The 20,677-nt window shown below is 41.5% G+C and overlaps 1 protein-coding gene across 4 annotated transcripts in view; it reads left to right on the top strand.

The window, feature by feature from the left end:
• Positions 1 to 2,678: 2,678 nt before the first annotated feature.
• The window catches only part of TRMT9B (tRNA methyltransferase 9B (putative)), a 51,697-nt gene continuing 33,698 nt past the window's right edge, over positions 2,679 to 20,677 (top strand). For 3 of the 4 annotated variants that reach the window (XM_056551682.1, XM_056551685.1, XM_056551684.1), the window contains exon 1: positions 2,679 to 2,950. Coding sequence is in view for 1 of the 4 variants with exons in the window: in XM_056551684.1 (XP_056407659.1) it covers positions 2,890 to 2,950 (61 nt within the window). In the remaining 3 variants the exon portion in view is untranslated. Of the gene's footprint in view, positions 2,951 to 13,796; positions 13,842 to 20,677 lie in introns of those variants that run through there. The other variant, XM_056551683.1, reaches the window with a different exon arrangement.

The raw sequence follows: 20,677 nt of genomic DNA on the forward strand, positions 1-20,677 counted from the left end.
TACCGATAACATAAAGTAGAATATGTCACGAAAAAACAATCTCGGAATCAGAATGATAAGTAAAAGCATTCCAAAGTTATTAATGTTTAAAGTGACAGTGGTCAGATTTTCAAAAAATGCCCAGGTCATGAAGGTGAAAATGGGCTGGGTCATGAAGGGGTTAAAGGGGTACTCCGGTGAAAAACTTTTTTTTTTTAATCAACTGGTGCCAGAAAGTTAAACAGATTTGTAAATTACTTCTATAAAAAATTTTTAATCCTTCCTGTACTTATTAGCTGCTGAATACTACAGCGCAAATTATTTTCTTTTTGAAACACAGTGCTCTCTGCTGACATCATGAGCACAGTGCTCTCTGCTGACATCTCTGTCCATTTTAGGAACTGTCCAGAGCAGCAAATGTTTGCTGTGGGGATTTCTTTTTACTCTGGACAGTTCCAAAAATGGACAGAGATGTCAGCAGAGAGCACTGTGCTCGTGATGTCAGCAGACAGCTCTGTGTTTCAAACGGAAACATTTTTTCACTGTAGTATTCAGCAGCTAATAAGTACAGGAAGGATTAAGATTTTTTAATAGAAGTAATTTACAAATCTGTTTAACTTTCTGGCACCAGTTGATTTAAATTAAAAAAAAAGTTTTTCACTGGAGTACCCCTTTAGTGTTGCAGATTTTCACCCTTGGGGTATGTTCACATGACGGAATTTCAGTGCGAAGAAATTTCGCCGGAAAAATTCACTTTGAACACGGCGGAATTATCATGGCAAATCTCTATTTTGGCTTTTGTCAATTGTTTTGGCGGAATCCTCTTGAAAATGCATCGACGTTTATGAAGGCGGCGCATTTCCCAGTGGTGCTGCACCAGCGGAACATGCTGTTTGCCGAGCAAACATTATGCACATTTTCCGCTGTGTGAATGAGGCCTTTGTCTTCAGTATTTATCCAAGCACAGTGGCTCATCCAGATATACATTTTGGTGAACATTGGAGATTTAGTTTTAATACATTGGAACATCTATGATCTATAACAGTGGTCTTCAACCTGCGGACCTCCAGATGTTGCAAAACTACAACTCCCAGCATGCCCGGACAGCCAACGGGTGTCCGGGCATGCTGGGAGTTGTAGTTTTGCAACATCTGGAGGTCCGCAGGTTGAAGACCACTGATCTATAATAATGCTAGGTAGAAAACCAGTATTCAATATTATGTACCTATAAATATGTCTAAAGGCACTACTGCTGTACATATCTAACCTCCAAGGCTTGTTCTAGGTATTCTAAATCTTATAATGTCAAGACCAGTGTTTCCCAAGCAGTGTGTCTCCAGCTGTTGCAAAACTCCAACTCCCAGTAACCTTCGGTTGTCCGGGCTTGCTGGGAGTTGTAGTTTTGCAACAGCTGGAGGCACACTGCCTGGGAAACACTGGTCTAGACATGACAACAAGCAATAAACTGAATCATTATGAGCCCGGATGGAATGTTTTTAGTTTTAATTGTTATTGTATCAACTGTCACTTGTATTTGTAAATACTAAAGATTCTCTTTGCAGTACACAGAGCATGCTGCATATACAGTGATCCCTCAACTTACAATGGCCTCAACATACAATAGTTTCAACATGCAATGGTCTTTTCTGGACCATTGTAACTTGAAATCAGACTCAACATACAATGCTATGGAATCTGCGAAATGTGTCAATGGCTGGAAGAACCGACCAATCAGAATGGATATTGCACTGGTAAAACCCCTGTGTTCCTAAAGTACATGCACTGACTGGCTGTCTGGTAGCGCCCCCTACAGTACAGGGAGGTATTACATGTTCTGTACTCTTTACCTGTGCCAGGGTTTGCTGCTCCTTTGGGCATCAGGTGAGAGCAGCTCCATTTTACTTTTTTTTAGGAAATTGCGTGTTCTGTACAGGACCCTGAAGAAGCTCCTGTCCTCTACATAGACCAGTGTTTCCAAAGAGGGTGCCTCCAGCTGTTGCAAAACTACAACTCCCAGCATGCCCGGACAGCCAAAGGCTGTCCGAGCATGCTGGGAGTTGTAGTTTTGCAACAGCTGGAGGCACCCTGGTTGGGGAACACTGAAATAGACAGTGATTACAGCTCCCAGCTGATTTTTCTTACTTTTATATGTAAGGATTTGCTTTATCTGTATTAATTATCTACTTATTTATCTTTAATCCTCATTTTTTCCTATTTTTGGATGACATTTTGGTGGCTTCAGAACCAATTACCAGGTTTCCATAGAGTTCTGGTCTCAACATACGATCGTTTCAACATACAATGGTCGTCCTGGAACCAATTAATATTGTAACTTGAGGGACCACTGTTACATGTCTATGGAATACATTTATATTCTTATAGTTCATGCTTTCCTTTTTGGGCTCATTTTAGACTTGTATCTGAGATGGATCAATGAGTATAAGGATGAAGTCTGTTCCCAGGCTGCAGATGTGAACTTTCAGAGAATGCTCACTACAAGACTGTCCTACACATGACCTATACTTCTTCTCTATGCCTGAGGCATGACATGTCGTGATATGCTTGATGCATGGGACCTGAGACACTGACTGATCCTCCAATCCATGCACCTTGCAGAGCTTAGTATGTGAGCAAGAGGCAGGAAAAGAGAAGCAAGGTCACATGAGCAGCAGCAGCAGCAGCAGCAGCAGTCCCCCACCCCCTCCTCTGTCCCCGGCACATCACCAGATTACTACAGGGAGCAAGCCCTGCATCTTCCTGCTCCGTCTGGACACACAAGACCCCCCTGCTGCCTGATCCTGACCACCCAGCACACGCTTCTTCTCCGGATCACGGGCACTTTGCCCAGTCAGCTGCAGCAGGAGGGTATGGAGGGGGCACATTATGCCAATCCGTGCAGTTTGAGCTTCCATGGTCACAATGCTGGGCACTGATTGCAAAACACGGGTTCCAAGGCTGGCATCAGCGGCAGGTAATGCATGCATGCTAAAGCTAGGCTTAGGTTTGGGTATGAATGTACAGGATACAGTAATACTTCATGTATAGAGAAGGGCTAAGTGTGCATTGATATCCCATATATGTCTTCATATCCCATACTTGTATATGTCTTCAGGATGAGAATAGATGATGCATTGGTACCCCATGTATGTATATGGTGTAAGTGTGCATTGATATCTTATATATGCCTTCAGTATGAGTGTAGAGGATGTCATGATATCCCATATAGGTCTTCAGGATGAGTATAGATATGCCTTCAGTATGAGTGTAGAGGATGTCATGATATCCCATATATGTCTTCATATCCCATACTTGTATATGTCTTCAGTATGACTATAGAGGATGCAGTGATGCCCCTTGTATGTATATGGTGTAAGTGTGCATTGATATCTTATATATGCCTACAGTATGAGTGTAGAGGATGTCATGATATCCCATATAGGTCTTCAGGATGAGTATAGATATGCCTTCAGTATGAGTGTAGAGGATGTCATGATATCCCATATAGGTCTTCAGGATGAGTATAGACTCTATACTCATCCTGAAGACCTATATGGGATATCATGACATCCTCTACACTCATACTGAAGGCATATATAAGATATCAATGCACACTTACACCATATACATACAAGGGGCATCACTGCATCCTCTATACTCATATCAAAGACATAACCATGTATGGGATATCCATGCACTCTTACATATACATGAGGTATAATTGCATGCTCTATACTATAGAGGATGCAATTATACCTCATGTATATGTAAGAGTACATGGATATCCCATACATGGTTATGTCATTGGTATGAGTATAGAGGATGCAGTGATGCCCCATGTATGTGTAAGAGTACATGGATATCCCATACATGGTTATGTCTTTGGTATGAGTATAGAGGATGCAGTGATACCCCATGTATGTGTAAGAGTGCATGGATATCCCATACATGGTTATGTCTTTGGTATGAGTATAGAGGATGCAGTGATACCCCATGTATGTGTAAGAGTACATGGATATCCCATACATGGTTATGTCTTTGATATGAGTATAGAGGATGCAGTGATACCCCATGTATGTGTAAGAGTACATGGATATCCCATACATGGTTATGTCTTTGATATGAGAATAGAGAATGCAGAGATGCCCCATGTATGTGTAAGAGTACATGGATATCCCATACATGGTTATTTCTTTGATATGAGTATAGAGGATGCAGTGATGCCCTATGTATGTGTAAGAGTACATGGATATCCCATACATGGTTATGTCTTTGATATGAGTATAGAGGATGCAGTCATGACCTATGTATGTGTAAGAGTACATGGATATCCCATACATGGTTATGTCTTTGATATGAGTATAGAGGATGCAGTCATGACCCATGTATGTGTAAGAGTACATTGATATCCCATACATGGTTATGTCTTTGATATGAGTATAGATGATGCAGTGATACCCCATGTATGTGTAAGAGTGCATGGATATCCCATACATGGTTATTTCTTTGGTATGAGTATAGAGGATGCAGTGATACCCCATATATGTAATAGAGCACATGGATATCCCATACATGGTTATGTCTTTGATATGAGTATAGAGGATGCAGTGATACCCCATGTATGTGTAAGAGTACATGGATATCCCATACATGGTTTTGTCTTTGGCCTGAGTATAGAGGATGCAGTGATGACCCATGTATGTGTAAGAGTGCATGGATATCCCATACATGGTTATGTCTTTGGTATGAGTATAGAGGATGCAGTGATACCCCATGTATGTGTAAGAGTACATGGATATCCCATACATGGTTATGTCTTTGATATGAGAATAGAGAATGCAGAGATGCCCCATGTATGTGTAAGAGTGCATGGATATCCCATACATGGTTATGTCTTTGATATGAGTATAGAGGATGCAGTGATGCCCTATGTATGTGTAAGAGTACATGGATATCCCATACATGGTTATGTCTTTGGTATGAGTATAGAGGATGCAGTCTTGACCCATGTATGTGTAAGAGTACATTGATATCCCATACATGGTTATGTCTTTGATATGAGTATAGATGATGCAGTGATACCCCATGTATGTGTAAGAGTGCATGGATATCCCATACATGGTTATTTCTTTGGTATGAGTATAGAGGATGCAGTGATACCCCATATATGTAATAGAGCACATGGATATCCCATACATGGTTATGTCTTTGATATGAGTATAGAGGATGCAGTGATACCCCATGTATGTGTAAGAGTACATGGATATCCCATACATGGTTTTGTCTTTGGCATGAGTATAGAGGATGCAGTGATGACCCATGTATGTGTAAGAGTGCATGGATATCCCATACATGGTTTTGTCTTTGGTATGAGTATAGAGGATGCTGTCATGACCCATATATGTGTAAGAGTGCATGGATATCCCATACATGGTTATGTCTTTGATATGAGTATTGAGGATGCAGTGATACCCCATGTATGTGTAAGAGTACATGGATATCCCATACATGGTTATGTCTTTGATATGAGTATAGAGGTTGCAGTGATGCCCCATTTATGTGTGATTGTACATGGATATCCCATCGTTGTATATGTCTTCAGTGAGAGTATAGATGATTCAGTGATACCCCATGTATGTGTAAGAGTACATGGATATCCCATACATGGTTATTTCTTTGATATGAGTATAGATGATGCAGTGATGCCCCATGTATGTGTAAGAGTGCATGGATATCCCATACATGGTTATTTCTTTGATATGAGTATAGAGGATGCAGTGATGCCCCATGTATGAAATAGAGTACATGGATATCCCATACAAGGTTATGTCTTTGATATGAGTATAGAGGATGCAGTGATGCCCCATGTATGTGTAAGAGTACATGGATATCCCATACATGGTTGTGTCTTTGATATGAGTATAGAGGATACAGTGATGCCCCATGTATGTGTAAGAGTGCATGGATATCCCATACATGGTTATTTCTTTAGTATGAGTATAGATGATGCAGTGATGCCCCATGTATGTATAAAAGTACATGGATATCCCATATATGGTTATGTCTTTGGTATGAGTATAGAGGATGCAGTGATACCCCATGTATGTAATAGAGCACATGGATATCCCATACATGGTTGTCTTTGATATGAGTATAGAGGATGCAGTGATTCCCCATGTATGTGTTATAGTACATGGATATCCCATACATGGTTATGTCTTTAGTATAAGTATAGATGATGCATTGATACCCCATGTATGTGTAATAGTACATGGATATCCGATACATGGTTATGTCTTTGGTATGAGTATAGATGATGCAGTGATGCCCCATATATGTGTAAGAGTACATGGATATCCCATACATGGTTATGTCTTTGGTATGAGTATAGAGGATGCAGTGATACCCCATGTATGTGTAAGAGTGCATGGATATCCCATACATGGTTATGTCTTTGGTATGAGTATAGAGGATGCAGTGATACCCCATGTATGTGTAAGAGTACATGGATATCCCATACATGGTTATGTCTTTGATATGAGTATAGAGGATGCAGTGATACCCCATGTATGTGTAAGAGTACATGGATATCCCATACATGGTTATGTCTTTGATATGAGAATAGAGAATGCAGAGATGCCCCATGTATGTGTAAGAGTACATGGATATCCCATACATGGTTATGTCTTTGATATGAGTATAGAGGATGCAGTCATGACCCATGTATGTGTAAGAGTACATTGATATCCCATACATGGTTATGTCTTTGATATGAGTATAGATGATGCAGTGATACCCCATGTATGTGTAAGAGTGCATGGATATCCCATACATGGTTATTTCTTTGGTATGAGTATAGAGGATGCAGTGATACCCCATATATGTAATAGAGCACATGGATATCCCATACATGGTTATGTCTTTGATATGAGTATAGAGGATGCAGTGATACCCCATGTATGTGTAAGAGTACATGGATATCCCATACATGGTTTTGTCTTTGGCCTGAGTATAGAGGATGCAGTGATGACCCATGTATGTGTAAGAGTGCATGGATATCCCATACATGGTTATGTCTTTGGTATGAGTATAGAGGATGCAGTGATGCCCTATGTATGTGTAAGAGTACATGGATATCCCATACATGGTTATGTCTTTGGTATGAGTATAGAGGATGCAGTCTTGACCCATGTATGTGTAAGAGTACATTGATATCCCATACATGGTTATGTCTTTGATATGAGTATAGATGATGCAGTGATACCCCATGTATGTGTAAGAGTGCATGGATATCCCATACATGGTTATTTCTTTGGTATGAGTATAGAGGATGCAGTGATACCCCATATATGTAATAGAGCACATGGATATCCCATACATGGTTATGTCTTTGATATGAGTATAGAGGATGCAGTGATACCCCATGTATGTGTAAGAGTACATGGATATCCCATACATGGTTTTGTCTTTGGCATGAGTATAGAGGATGCAGTGATGACCCATGTATGTGTAAGAGTGCATGGATATCCCATACATGGTTTTGTCTTTGGTATGAGTATAGAGGATGCTGTCATGACCCATATATGTGTAAGAGTACATGGATATCCCATACATGGTTATGTCTTTGATATGAGTATTGAGGATGCAGTGATACCCCATGTATGTGTAAGAGTACATGGATATCCCATACATGGTTATGTCTTTGATATGAGTATAGAGGTTGCAGTGATGCCCCATTTATGTGTGATTGTACATGGATATCCCATCGTTGTATATGTCTTCAGTGAGAGTATAGATGATTCAGTGATACCCCATGTATGTGTAAGAGTACATGGATATCCCATACATGGTTATTTCTTTGATATGAGTATAGATGATGCAGTGATGCCCCATGTATGTGTAAGAGTGCATGGATATCCCATACATGGTTATTTCTTTGATATGAGTATAGAGGATGCAGTGATGCCCCATGTATGAAATAGAGTACATGGATATCCCATACAAGGTTATGTCTTTGATATGAGTATAGAGGATGCAGTGATGCCCCATGTATGTGTAAGAGTACATGGATATCCCATACATGGTTGTGTCTTTGATATGAGTATAGAGGATACAGTGATGCCCCATGTATGTGTAAGAGTGCATGGATATCCCATACATGGTTATTTCTTTAGTATGAGTATAGATGATGCAGTGATGCCCCATGTATGTATAAAAGTACATGGATATCCCATATATGGTTATGTCTTTGGTATGAGTATAGAGGATGCAGTGATACCCCATGTATGTAATAGAGCACATGGATATCCCATACATGGTTGTCTTTGATATGAGTATAGAGGATGCAGTGATTCCCCATGTATGTGTTATAGTACATGGATATCCCATACATGGTTATGTCTTTAGTATAAGTATAGATGATGCATTGATACCCCATGTATGTGTAATAGTACATGGATATCCGATACATGGTTATGTCTTTAGTATAAGTATAGATGATGCAGTGATACCCCATGTATGTGTAAGAGTACATGGATATCCCATACATGGTTATGTCTTTGGTATGAGTATAGAGGATGCAGTGATACCCCATGTATGTGTAAGAGTGCATGGATATCCCATACATGGTTATGTCTTTGGTATGAGTATAGAGGATGCAGTGATACCCCATGTATGTGTAAGAGTACATGGATATCCCATACATGGTTATGTCTTTGATATGAGTATAGATGATGCAGTGATACCCCATGTATGTGTAAGAGTGCATGGATATCCCATACATGGTTATTTCTTTGGTATGAGTATAGAGGATGCAGTGATACCCCATATATGTAATAGAGCACATGGATATCCCATACATGGTTATGTCTTTGATATGAGTATAGAGGATGCAGTGATACCCCATGTATGTGTAAGAGTACATGGATATCCCATACATGGTTTTGTCTTTGGCATGAGTATAGAGGATGCAGTGATGACCCATGTATGTGTAAGAGTGCATGGATATCCCATACATGGTTTTGTCTTTGGTATGAGTATAGAGGATGCTGTCATGACCCATGTATGTGTAAGAGTACATGGATATCCCATACATGGTTATGTCTTTGATATGAGTATTGAGGATGCAGTGATACCCCATGTATGTGTAAGAGTACATGGATATCCCATACATGGTTATGTCTTTGATATGAGTATAGAGGTTGCAGTGATGCCCCATTTATGTGTGATTGTACATGGATATCCCATCGTTGTATATGTCTTCAGTGAGAGTATAGATGATTCAGTGATACCCCATGTATGTGTAAGAGTACATGGATATCCCATACATGGTTATTTCTTTGATATGAGTATAGATGATGCAGTGATGCCCCATGTATGTGTAAGAGTGCATGGATATCCCATACATGGTTATTTCTTTGATATGAGTATAGAGGATGCAGTGATGCCCCATGTATGAAATAGAGTACATGGATATCCCATACAAGGTTATGTCTTTGATATGAGTATAGAGGATGCAGTGATGCCCCATGTATGTGTAAGAGTACATGGATATCCCATACATGGTTGTGTCTTTGATATGAGTATAGAGGATACAGTGATGCCCCATGTATGTGTAAGAGTGCATGGATATCCCATACATGGTTATTTCTTTAGTATGAGTATAGATGATGCAGTGATGCCCCATGTATGTATAAAAGTACATGGATATCCCATATATGGTTATGTCTTTGGTATGAGTATAGAGGATGCAGTGATACCCCATGTATGTAATAGAGCACATGGATATCCCATACATGGTTGTCTTTGATATGAGTATAGAGGATGCAGTGATTCCCCATGTATGTGTTATAGTACATGGATATCCCATACATGGTTATGTCTTTAGTATAAGTATAGATGATGCATTGATACCCCATGTATGTGTAATAGTACATGGATATCCGATACATGGTTATGTCTTTAGTATAAGTATAGATGATGCAGTGATACCCCATGTATGTGTAAGAGTACATGGATATCCCATACATGGTTATGTCTTTGATATGAGTATAGAGGATGCAGTGATACCCCATGTATGTGTAAGAGTGCATGGATATCCCATACATGGTTATGTCTTTGGTATGAGTATAGAGGATGCAGTGATACCCCGTGTATGTATAAGTTGTAAGTGTGCATTTCATACCCTATATATGCCTTCAGTATGAGTATAGAGGATGCATTGAAAAACCATGCATGTATATAGCATACTTTTGCTATGGTATCCCATATATATCTTCAGCATGAGTATAAGGAAGGCAGTGATGTATTTATATGGCATAGATGTACACTGATATCCCATGTATGTCTTTAGTATGAGTACAGAAGATGCAGTGAGTGAGTGTAGATAGTGTAGTGATATCCCATATATGCTTTGCATATAGGGGATGCAATGGTATCCCCCATATGTATACAGCATAAGAGTGCATTGATATCCTATATATGTCTTTAGCATGAGTATAGAGGATGCAGTCAAGCCCGATGTATGTATAAGGTGTAATTGTACATTGATACGCTTTGAGCGTAGAGGATGTGATGATATTCCATGTATGTATACAGCATAAGTTTGCAGTGATATTCCATATATGTCTTCCGTATGAGTATAGAGTGTGCAATGATGTCTTCAGTATGAGTATAGAGGTTACAATCATGCCCTTTATATATATAGATATGGTATAAGTGTGCACTGATATCTCATATACCGTATGTCTTCAGTTTTCGTATAGAGGATGCATTGATGTCCCTAGTGTACTGTATATAAATAATATAAGTGTGCACTGATACCATATAAAGGGCCGCCGTCGGGGGTACAACCCATACTTGGTAAAACTTTTTTTGTGTGTGTCAGTGAGTGACTGTCACTCACTGACCACTGGGGCCCACCACTATACACTGACTGATTGACTGACTACTGTACATAAAGTCAGTCAATCAGTCAAAGACACACACTGACACAAAAGAAGCAACGTGCTCCGCATACTTCCGATGCCGGCAGCCGCTGTGTCTTTGAATCACCAGTGGCCGACGGGAGGTACTACTTGTGCAGGCACGTCCGACGTGCTGTAATACAGCGCACTCGCATCTGAAACTCTAGCACTGTGGTGGAGCAGAGGAGAATTTCCCTGCTGCTGTGCGGGGTCTGCTACTGCTTTGCTGACTGCCAAGGAGCGAAACTTCGGCAACGTGAAAGGAAGAGGAGCTGGAGCCTGCCCTAAGAACTGGAGAGTACTGTAAAAAAATGTATACATAATATTACTTGGGGCCGGTGGCCCAGGGCAGATTCGATTGTGGCATGCAGCTGGGGCTAAGGCCTACAACTATATGGGGGGGGGGGGGGGCAACAATTAGCAGCAGAGAGGGGCCTACAACAAACTAGATAGGGGCAAGTTGTGCCCACAAAGTTGTTGTAGGCTTTCTTTGCAAATATCTTCCCCCATTATAGTTGTAGGGACCCAGGCCTACAACAACTATAAGGGTGCAACTATTAACAGAGAGGCCCACCCAAACTATATTACAACTGTAATAAAAATTAAAGGAGTACTGCGGTAAAAAAAAATATTTCTAATCAAATGTTGGCAGAAAGTTATACAGATTTGTAAATTACTTCTATCTAAAATCTTAACCCTTCCAGTACTTATCAGCTGCTGTATAAGTGGTAATTTTTGTTGACACATGTTGAAAAACTGGAAAATCTCTGGCTTTTTTTTTTTTTTAAACATTTTTTTATGGTGTTCACTGTGCAGTAAAAGTATGTTATATTTATTCTGTCGGTCGGTATGATTATGGCGATAACCATTTTATATAGCTTTTTATGTTCTTTTTCTGAGCAAAATAAATGTTTTCCCTTTTTTTGTGTTATCATTTTCCGACAGCTGTAACTTTTTAATTTTTCATCCCACGCCATTGAGTAAGGGCTTATTTTTTGCAAGACAAGCTGTACTTTTTATTGGTATCATTTTAGCGATACATGCTACCTTTTGATCTTTTTTATTCCACTATTTGTACCAAAATTGGCGAATTTTGCGCTTTTCTGTTTTATTACAGTGTTCAACGTGCAGGATAAGTTACAATTTATAGCTTTATAGTACATGTCATTATGGACGGGGCAATACCTGGTATGTATATGATCTGTGTTTGTTTTTTTATGATAATATAGGGCTTTTATTGGGAAAGGGGCACTTTTTATTTTTTTACACTCTATACTTTTATTGAAGAACCTTTTATTATTTTATTTTTCACTTTTTACAGGTTATACTATGCTGCAATACATTAACCTAATGAGCTGCACACATTACAGCCTGTGGCTGGATCTCACAGGTTTGCCATAGCAACCAACGGCAACCCACAATTGGTTTGCATGGTTTAGTTTTTATACAATGCATTTGCAAAGCCTTTGACTTTTTTCATATTTTGTTATATTGCAGCCGTGTGCTAAAACAAAAATAAAAAGTATTTGCCCTTCAGTCTGCACTCAGTATCCCATAATGTGATAACAGAAGTTAAAAAATGTTTGAAAATGTATTAAAAAGGAAAAAACTAAAATTTTGCATGGCCATAAGTATTCAGACCCTTTACTGTGACACTTAAAATTTACCTCTGGCTCTTCCCATTTCTCTTGATCATCTCTGAGATGTTCGTCCACTTGATTGGAGTCATCTGTGGTAAATTCAGCTGATTGGACGGGATTAGTAAAGACAATCCCCTGTGTACATAAGGTCTCACAGCTGACAATGCATATCAGAGCAAAAACCAAACCATGAGGAGGAAAGAACTGCCTGTAGACCTTAGAGACAGGATTATGTGGAGGCACAAATCTGGAGAAGGGTCTCCAGCAAAATGTCTCCTGCACTGAAAGTTCACAAAAACACAGTGGCCTGCATAGTTAGTTCTTAAATGGAAGAAGTTTGGAACATCCAGGACTGTTCCAAGAGTTGGCCACCCCAAAAACTTAGTAATATGGGGAGAAGGGTCTTGGTAAGAGACGTGACCAAGAACTCAATGGTCACTCTGGCTGAGGTTCCAAAGATCCTGTGTGCAGGACTTCAAGAAGTTCAACCATCACTGCAGCACCACCAATCTGGGCTTTATGACAGACCAAAAAACACCTAAAGAACTCCCAGACTGTGAGGAACAAGATTCTCTCGTCTCATGTAAACAAAAGTGAACTCTACAGTAGCATGGTGTCAGCATCATGCTGTGGGGGTGCTTTGCAGTGGCTGGTCAGGATTAAGGAAAAGCTGAATGAAGCAAAGCACAGAGATCTTCCTAATGATCCAGAGTGCTCTGGATCTCAGACTAGGCCGAAAGGTTCACCTTCCAACAAGACATAGACCCAGATTTATCATAGAATGTCTACAGTAGAGCTAGTTTCCCACGTTTATTTGGGTAGTGGGTTTGACTAGCATGCATCTTATTTATCATGAAGGTGCAACAGGATGATGAATTTTGCACAGCTCTCCTGTGGTGGAAAAGCTCTACCACATACACTTTTTGTAGACGCTTGTGAGGGAGGGAAGTAGACACTTTCCGGGGTCCTGAATTTGGCAGGTTAGGTGTTTTTACTTACTTTCACAGAGTTGCCGGGATATTTTTATTACATTTTAGATGCTACAATCAAATTTGATTGCGGTATCTAAGGGGTTAAAGCCGAGCCTCACCGTGAGCATTAGAGATGGTTCCTGGTGGCAGATAGCCACCAGGACCACCCAGCTAGGACCACCCAGCTGTGACACGCTTAGCGCGTGTCATAGAAGGGGAGCGGGACACTGTCTTCCCCAAGAAGTTAAAGGTTGAATTGCGGAAGGTAGAAGTGATTCTCACGCCTACTGGTAGGTTTTGTAGCTTTGCGCCTAAAAAAAATCTTTGTGCACAAAAAAGCCACAAAAGTCACAAATGATAAATACATGACCACTGCATGGTCAACAAAAAAAAGTTCTACGGGTAGGCAAAAAGAGTGAAACTGTCTATATCAAAAGACGCATAAAAGTCGCTAAATATGCTGCTTGCGCCTGAAGTGCACCAAAACATAGACAAAAAAAAAAGCTCTAAAAGCAATGATAAATCTCCCCCATAGACCCTAAGCACACAGCCAGGACAGTACAGAAGTGGCTTATGGACAACTCAGTAAATGTCCTTGAGTGGCCCAGCCAAAGCCCTGAATTGAACGCAATCAAACATATCTAGAGAGACCCGAAAATGACATCCACCATTAGGTTATGTAACATTCTGTTTTCACTTTGTCATAATGGGGTATTGCGTATACAGTAGAATGATCTGGGGAAAACATTCTTTTATTTTTATTTTAGCCACACCATCACAAGATGTAAAAATGTGAATGATATCCAGTGTATGTGTTTGTTGGCTGTAAGTAACAAAAGAATGCAATCAGACCTTGACTATGCGTATAGAAAACGCAGTCATTTTTCTCTATGTTTTTCTATGAACATGAATGTTGTACGCATTCTGGTTATGCTCATAGATAATGCATTGACACTATATATGCCTCAGAGGTCATTGGTACCTTATGTATGTCATTGGTTAGTATCGGTGTAGAGAAAGCAGTGGCATCCCACCATGACGCGAGTTGTAGTTTTGCAACAGCTGGAGGCACCCTGGTTGGAAAACACTGCACTATACAGTGACCCCTCGACCTACGATGGCCCCGACATATGATAATTTCAACATGCGATGGCCTCTCAGAGGCCATCGCATGTTGAAGGCAGCATCAACATAGAATGCTTTTTTATGTCGGGGCCATCGCATAAATGGCTATCCGGCAGCGCTGACTGCTTCATCTGCCACCGGATAGCCGTTTACGGTACCCTGTGAGCTCCGGTGATGTCTCTTACCTGTCCTCGGGGCTCCGGCGCGTCCTCTTCAGGATCCCCTGCATCGTCGGCGCTCTCCATCGACGTCATCACGTCGCTGCGCACGCCGTCCCATCATCCAATAGGAGCGGCGTGCGTAGCGCCGTGATGGCAGCGACGGAGCGCGCGGATGCCGGGAAGCAAGGACCGTCGGGGATACCTCAGGGACGCGGCGACAGCAATGGAGGGCGACATCCCGGGCAGCAGTGACGAGCGGTAACGGTCCGGAGCGGCGGGGACAGGTGAGTACAACTTCCTCTAACAGTGGTCTTCAACCTGCGGACCTCCAGATGTTGCAAAACGACAACACCCAGCATGCCCGGACAGCCAACGGCTGTCCGGGCATGCTGGGTGTTGTCGTTTTGCAACATCTGGAGGTCCGCAGGTTGTAGACCACTGTCCTATACTTTACATTGCACGGATCTCTCAACATGCGATGGTTTCAACAAACGATGGTCCGTTTGGAACGGATTACCATCGTATGTTGAGGGACCACTGTACTGTGATATGTAAAGAACAGCCCACATAATTACAAGGTACAAGTGACCTCAGTGAGGTAAAGGTTATTCAAGTAGTAGAAAACTATATTGAAATGATGACTTATTTACCACGAACAGGAGCTTTTTACTTCCCCAGTAGCTGTTAAGTGATTTCTCAGCATTTATCTGGCACAGATGATGTTAACCGTGCAGGGCATGACCACCTAATAGTCTGCGAACGAGAAGATAATTTAATAGAGGAAATATATAATTAATAGGAAACATTTACAATGCACCGAGAGTGTTTGGACATTTGGTAAATTGTGTAAGACGACTGCAGCGTGGACACTGGCAGCAGATGTGTATCCTAATCCAATATCATTTGGGAAATCATTCGCCTGTGTAGTGTCTGCGGTTTTGCTGAATGTGGGGACGTCTGTGTGTGTCAGCCCTCCAGCATCAGAATGAGAAAAAAAAATATGATATGTTCTGCTGGATTCAAAATGTTAGAAAAACAGGCATTTTTAGACATGACCAGTGGGGATTAGGTAGAGGATTATGATAAAAGGTGTAGTCCAGGATACACTGTGATATGAGCTATTGTGTATGCATTGCTGCTGAAGTTTTAAAGGTTAGACCAGTGTTTTGCAAGCAGTGTGCCTTCAGCTGTTGCAAAACTACAACTCCCAGCATGCCTGGCCAGCCAAAGGCTGTCCAGGCATGCTGGAAGTTATAGTTTTGGAACAGCTGGAGGCACCCTGGTTGGGAAACACTGGTTTAGACTGTATTCATGTCATATGAGCCACATATGTTTGGTTTCCAAAAACAAATTACTTGTTTACTTACTTGTTTTTTTTTTTATTTGACTATGCTACAGGGGCTGTTAAAGGGGTACTCCCACCCTAGACATCTTATCCCCTATCCAAAGGGGACGGGCGTGACGTCACACGGGGGCGGAGTCCTGACGTCACGGACTTCCGTTCCCGTAGTCGCGAATCAGACCCTCCAGCGGTTCCGGTGAAAAAACAGGTGGGTGCCGCATCCTCAGCAGCGGGACCCCCGCGATCAGACATCTTATCTCCTATCCTTTGGATAGGGGATAAGATGTCTAGGGTGGGAGTACCCCTTTAAGTTAGTGTAGTTCATAATATAGTGTCTGTACCTGTGTTTAATGGTGGTCTCGCAAAATCTTATGTGATCTTTCTTCCGATGTTTATTTGTAACAGCATACAAAAGGAGTGTCGTCTCAGGTTATCCTAGATTGCAGTACGGCCCGAGACATTACATCATTAGTCAGCCAGTCTGCTTCAATGGGTGGAGCGACCGCTGGGTGAGGGGGAGATTAATTGTCGCAGGTGTGCTTCAATGGGTAGGGTGGCTGATGTGTGGGAGGGAGACAAGTAAATTCAGAGTTACATTACAGGGCTCCTGGGAGTAGTGGCGGATCCGGAGTCTAGTCTCAGGATGGGCACTATCAGAGTATTTTCTTTTTTATAAAAAAATATGGCTAATAAAAAAAACTCAATAGAATCCAGAACATAATCCTGTCTGGCTGCAGCATCATCCAGTAAGTGAAGGTGGGACTAGCACTTCTCTGTGCTCACTCCTGTCCTATCAGACTGTAGCTTGCAAAAAAGAGAGAAAGGGGTACAGAGCAGTCTGCAGTGATTGAATGAAGAGACCCAGCACAGAATGACAAAACAAGGGAGCAACAGATAGAAGGTACAGTGGGGCAAAAAAGTATTTAGTCAGCGACCAGTTGTGCAAGTTCTCCCACTTAAAAAGGTGAGAGAGGCCTGTCATTTTCATCATAGGTATACCTCAACTATGAGACATAATGAGAAAATCCATAAAATCACATTGTCTGATTTTTAAAGAATTTATTAGCAAATTATGGTGGAAAATAAGTATTTGGTCAATAACAAAAGTTCATCTCAATACTTTGTTATATACCCTTTGTTGGCAAACGTTAAGGTCAAACGTTTTCTGTAAGTCTTCACAAGGTTTTCACACACTGTTGCTGGCATTTTGGCCCATTCCTCCATGCAGATCTCCTCTAGAGCAGTGATGTTTTGGGGCTGTCACTGGGCAACACGGACTTTCAACTCCTTCCAAAGGTTTTCTATGGGATTGATATCTGGAGACTGGTTAGGCCACTCCAGGACCTTTAAATGCTTCTTACAAAGCCACTCCTTTGTTGCCCAGGCGGTGTGTTTGGGATCATTGTCATGCTGAAAGACCCAGCCACGTTTCATCTTCAATGCCCTTGCTGATGGAAGGAGGTTTTCACTCAAAATCTCACGATAAATGGCCCCATTCATTCTTTCCTTTACACAGATCGGTCGTCCTGGTCCCTTTACTGAAAAACAGCCCCAAAACATGATGTTTCTACCCCCACGCTTCACAGTAGGTATGGTGTTCTTTGGATGCAACTCAGAATTCTTTATCCTCCAAACATGACGAGTTAAGTTTTTACCAAACAGTTCTACTTTGGTTTCATCTGACCATATGACATTCTCCCAATCCTCTTCTGGATCACCCAAATGCTCTCTAGCAAACTTCATATGGGCCCGGACATGTACTGGCTTAAGTAGGGGGACACGTTTGGCACTGCATGATTTGAGTCCCTGGCGGTGTAGTGTGTTACTGATGGTAGCCTTTGTTACTTTGGTCCCAGCTCTCTGCAGGTCATTCACTAGTTCCCCCCATGTGATTCTGGGATTTTTGCTCACTGTTTTTGTTATCATTTTGACACCACGGGGTGGATCTTGTGTGGAGCCCCAGATCAAGGGAGATTATCAGTGGTCTTGTATGTCTTCCATTTTCTAACAATTGCTCCCACAGTTGATTTCTTCACACCAAGCTGCTTGCCTATTGCAGATTCAGTCTTCCCAGCCTGGTGCAGGTCTACAATTTTGTTTCTGGTGTCCTTCAACAGCTCTTTTGTCTTGGCCATAGTGGAGTTTGGAGTGTGACTGTTTGAGGTTGTGGACAGGTGGCTTTTATGCAGATAACAAGTTCAAACAGGTAAGTGGAGGACAGAGGAGACTCTTAAAGAAGAAGTTATAGGTCTGTGAGAGCCATAAATATTGCTACTTTTTAGGTGACCAAATACTTATTTTCCACCATAATTTGCAAATAAATTCTTTAGAAATCAGACATTGTGATTTTATGGAATTTAATTTTTTCTCATTATGTCTCTCATAGTTGAGATATACCTATTATGAAAATTACAGGCCTCTCATCTTTTTAAGTGGGAGAACTTGCACAATTGGTAACTGACTAAATACTTTTTTGCCCCACTGTATTTGTTAGAGAAATATAGGTGCTAGACACTTAAAACTACTGTACATGATCAGGATTAGGTATCATTTAACATTTTTTGTTGTGTTATATGACGGATACTCTTTAACCTGTTCAGGAGACGTGGGGTGCATGCATAAGCCCTGCATCCCGAGTCCTTAAGGACGTAGGGCGTATGCATACGCCCGTGGGAATTCCGGTCCCTGCCGCTAGCCGGTTGCGGACCGGACCGGGATGCCTGCTGGAAGGGGGCAGTAAGCGATATTTACTGCTGCCCTTCCTAGTGAGTGCCAAACTGCAACTCCCAGCATGCCCAGACAGCAAAAGGCTGTTGGGGCATGCTGGGAGTTGTAGTTTTGCAACATCTGGAGGGTCACAGTTTGGAGACCAGTGTTACAGTGGTGCCCAAACGGTAGCCCTCCAGATGTTGCCAAACTACAACTCTCAGCATGCCTAGACTGCCCAGACATGCTGGGAGTTGTAGTTCTGTAACATCTGTCCCTTCAGATTTTGCAATTTTCATGAAATTTTTGAAAATTGCTGCTCTACTTTGAAGCCCTCTAATTTTTTAAATAAGTAAAAATATGTCCATTTTGCCAACATAAAGTGGACATATTGTATTTGTGAATAAAAATAAAATGTATTTGGAATATCCATTTTCCTTACAAGTAGAGAGCTTCAAAGTTAGAAAAATGCAACATTTTCAAAATTTTCATGAAATTTTGGGATTTTTCACCAAAAAAGGATGCAAGTAACGACGAAAATTTACCACCAAAATTAAGTAGAATATGTCACGAAAAAAACAATCTCAGAATCAGAATATTCGGTAAAAGCGTTTTAGAGTTATTAATGCGTAAAGTGATGGTGGTCAGAATTGCGAAAAAGGGCTCAGTCCTTAAGGTGAAAAAGGGCTGCATCCTTAAAGGGGTACTCCGCCCCCAGACATCTTATCCCCTATCCAAAGGATAGGGGATAAGATGTCAGATTGCCGCGGTCCCGCGGCTGGGGAGCCCCGGGATCGCCGCTGCAGCAGCCTGCTATCATTACTGCACAGAGCGAATTCGCTCTGTGCGTAATGACAGGCGATACAGGGGACGGAGCAGAGTGACATCATGGCTCCGCCCCTTGTGACATCACGGCCCGTCCCCTTAATGCAAGTCTATGGCAGGGGGCGTGATGATTGCCACGCCCCTCCCATAGGCATGTATTGAGGGGGGCGGGCCGTGACGTCACAAGGGGCGGAGCCATGATGTAATGATGGGCAGAGCAATGATGTAACGATGCTCGGGCCCCTGTATCGCCCGTCATTACGTGCAGAGCGAACTCGCTCTGTGAAGTAGTGATAGCAGGCTGCCGCAGCCGAGATCCCGGGGCTCCCCAGCAGCGGGCCGCGGCAATCTGACATCTTATCCCCTATCTTATAAGATGTCTAGGGACGGAGTACCCCTTTAATGGGTTAAGGTGCCTCCATGGGGACAGGGACCTATTGCTGCTCTGTATAAAAGGGCCATAAAATAGCTGAGTTCATGAAGCATCATGCTGTGAAAGTCCAGAGTGGCCCAACATGTTATCCATGTGTGTACTAATTCACTCTTAGAAAAATGTCCGCAGGCTGTCCATAAAAGCAATAACACTATAGTACATTTGATTTATTAAATGAAATGGTAGGAAAGAAATAAAAGATTCCTGTAGGCTCTGTCATGTTCACTCAGGAGGACACTGAATTACTTATTGTAGCTATAATACAGGGAGAAATTGGAATTTATGTTCTGTGTCCTGCAGCCATGATAATTGTATCATTTCCCCTTATAATGGTTGATGTTGAATTTTTCACTATACAGGGTAGAAGGTGTGGGTGGTTTTCTTGTTCTGATTCTGCACTGTGTATTCCATGGGTAGGAAGATGTTTCTAGTATGTAAGCTACTTTTTGCTTAAGTATTCGTTCCTCTATTTGTATATTTCATTAAGTGTTTGCAAAAACTTTTAATATAATGTATATAATAACTTTATATGTA

Source organism: Hyla sarda, chromosome 1 (assembly GCF_029499605.1).
Source record: "Hyla sarda isolate aHylSar1 chromosome 1, aHylSar1.hap1, whole genome shotgun sequence".
Lineage (NCBI taxonomy): Eukaryota > Metazoa > Chordata > Amphibia > Anura > Hylidae > Hyla > Hyla sarda.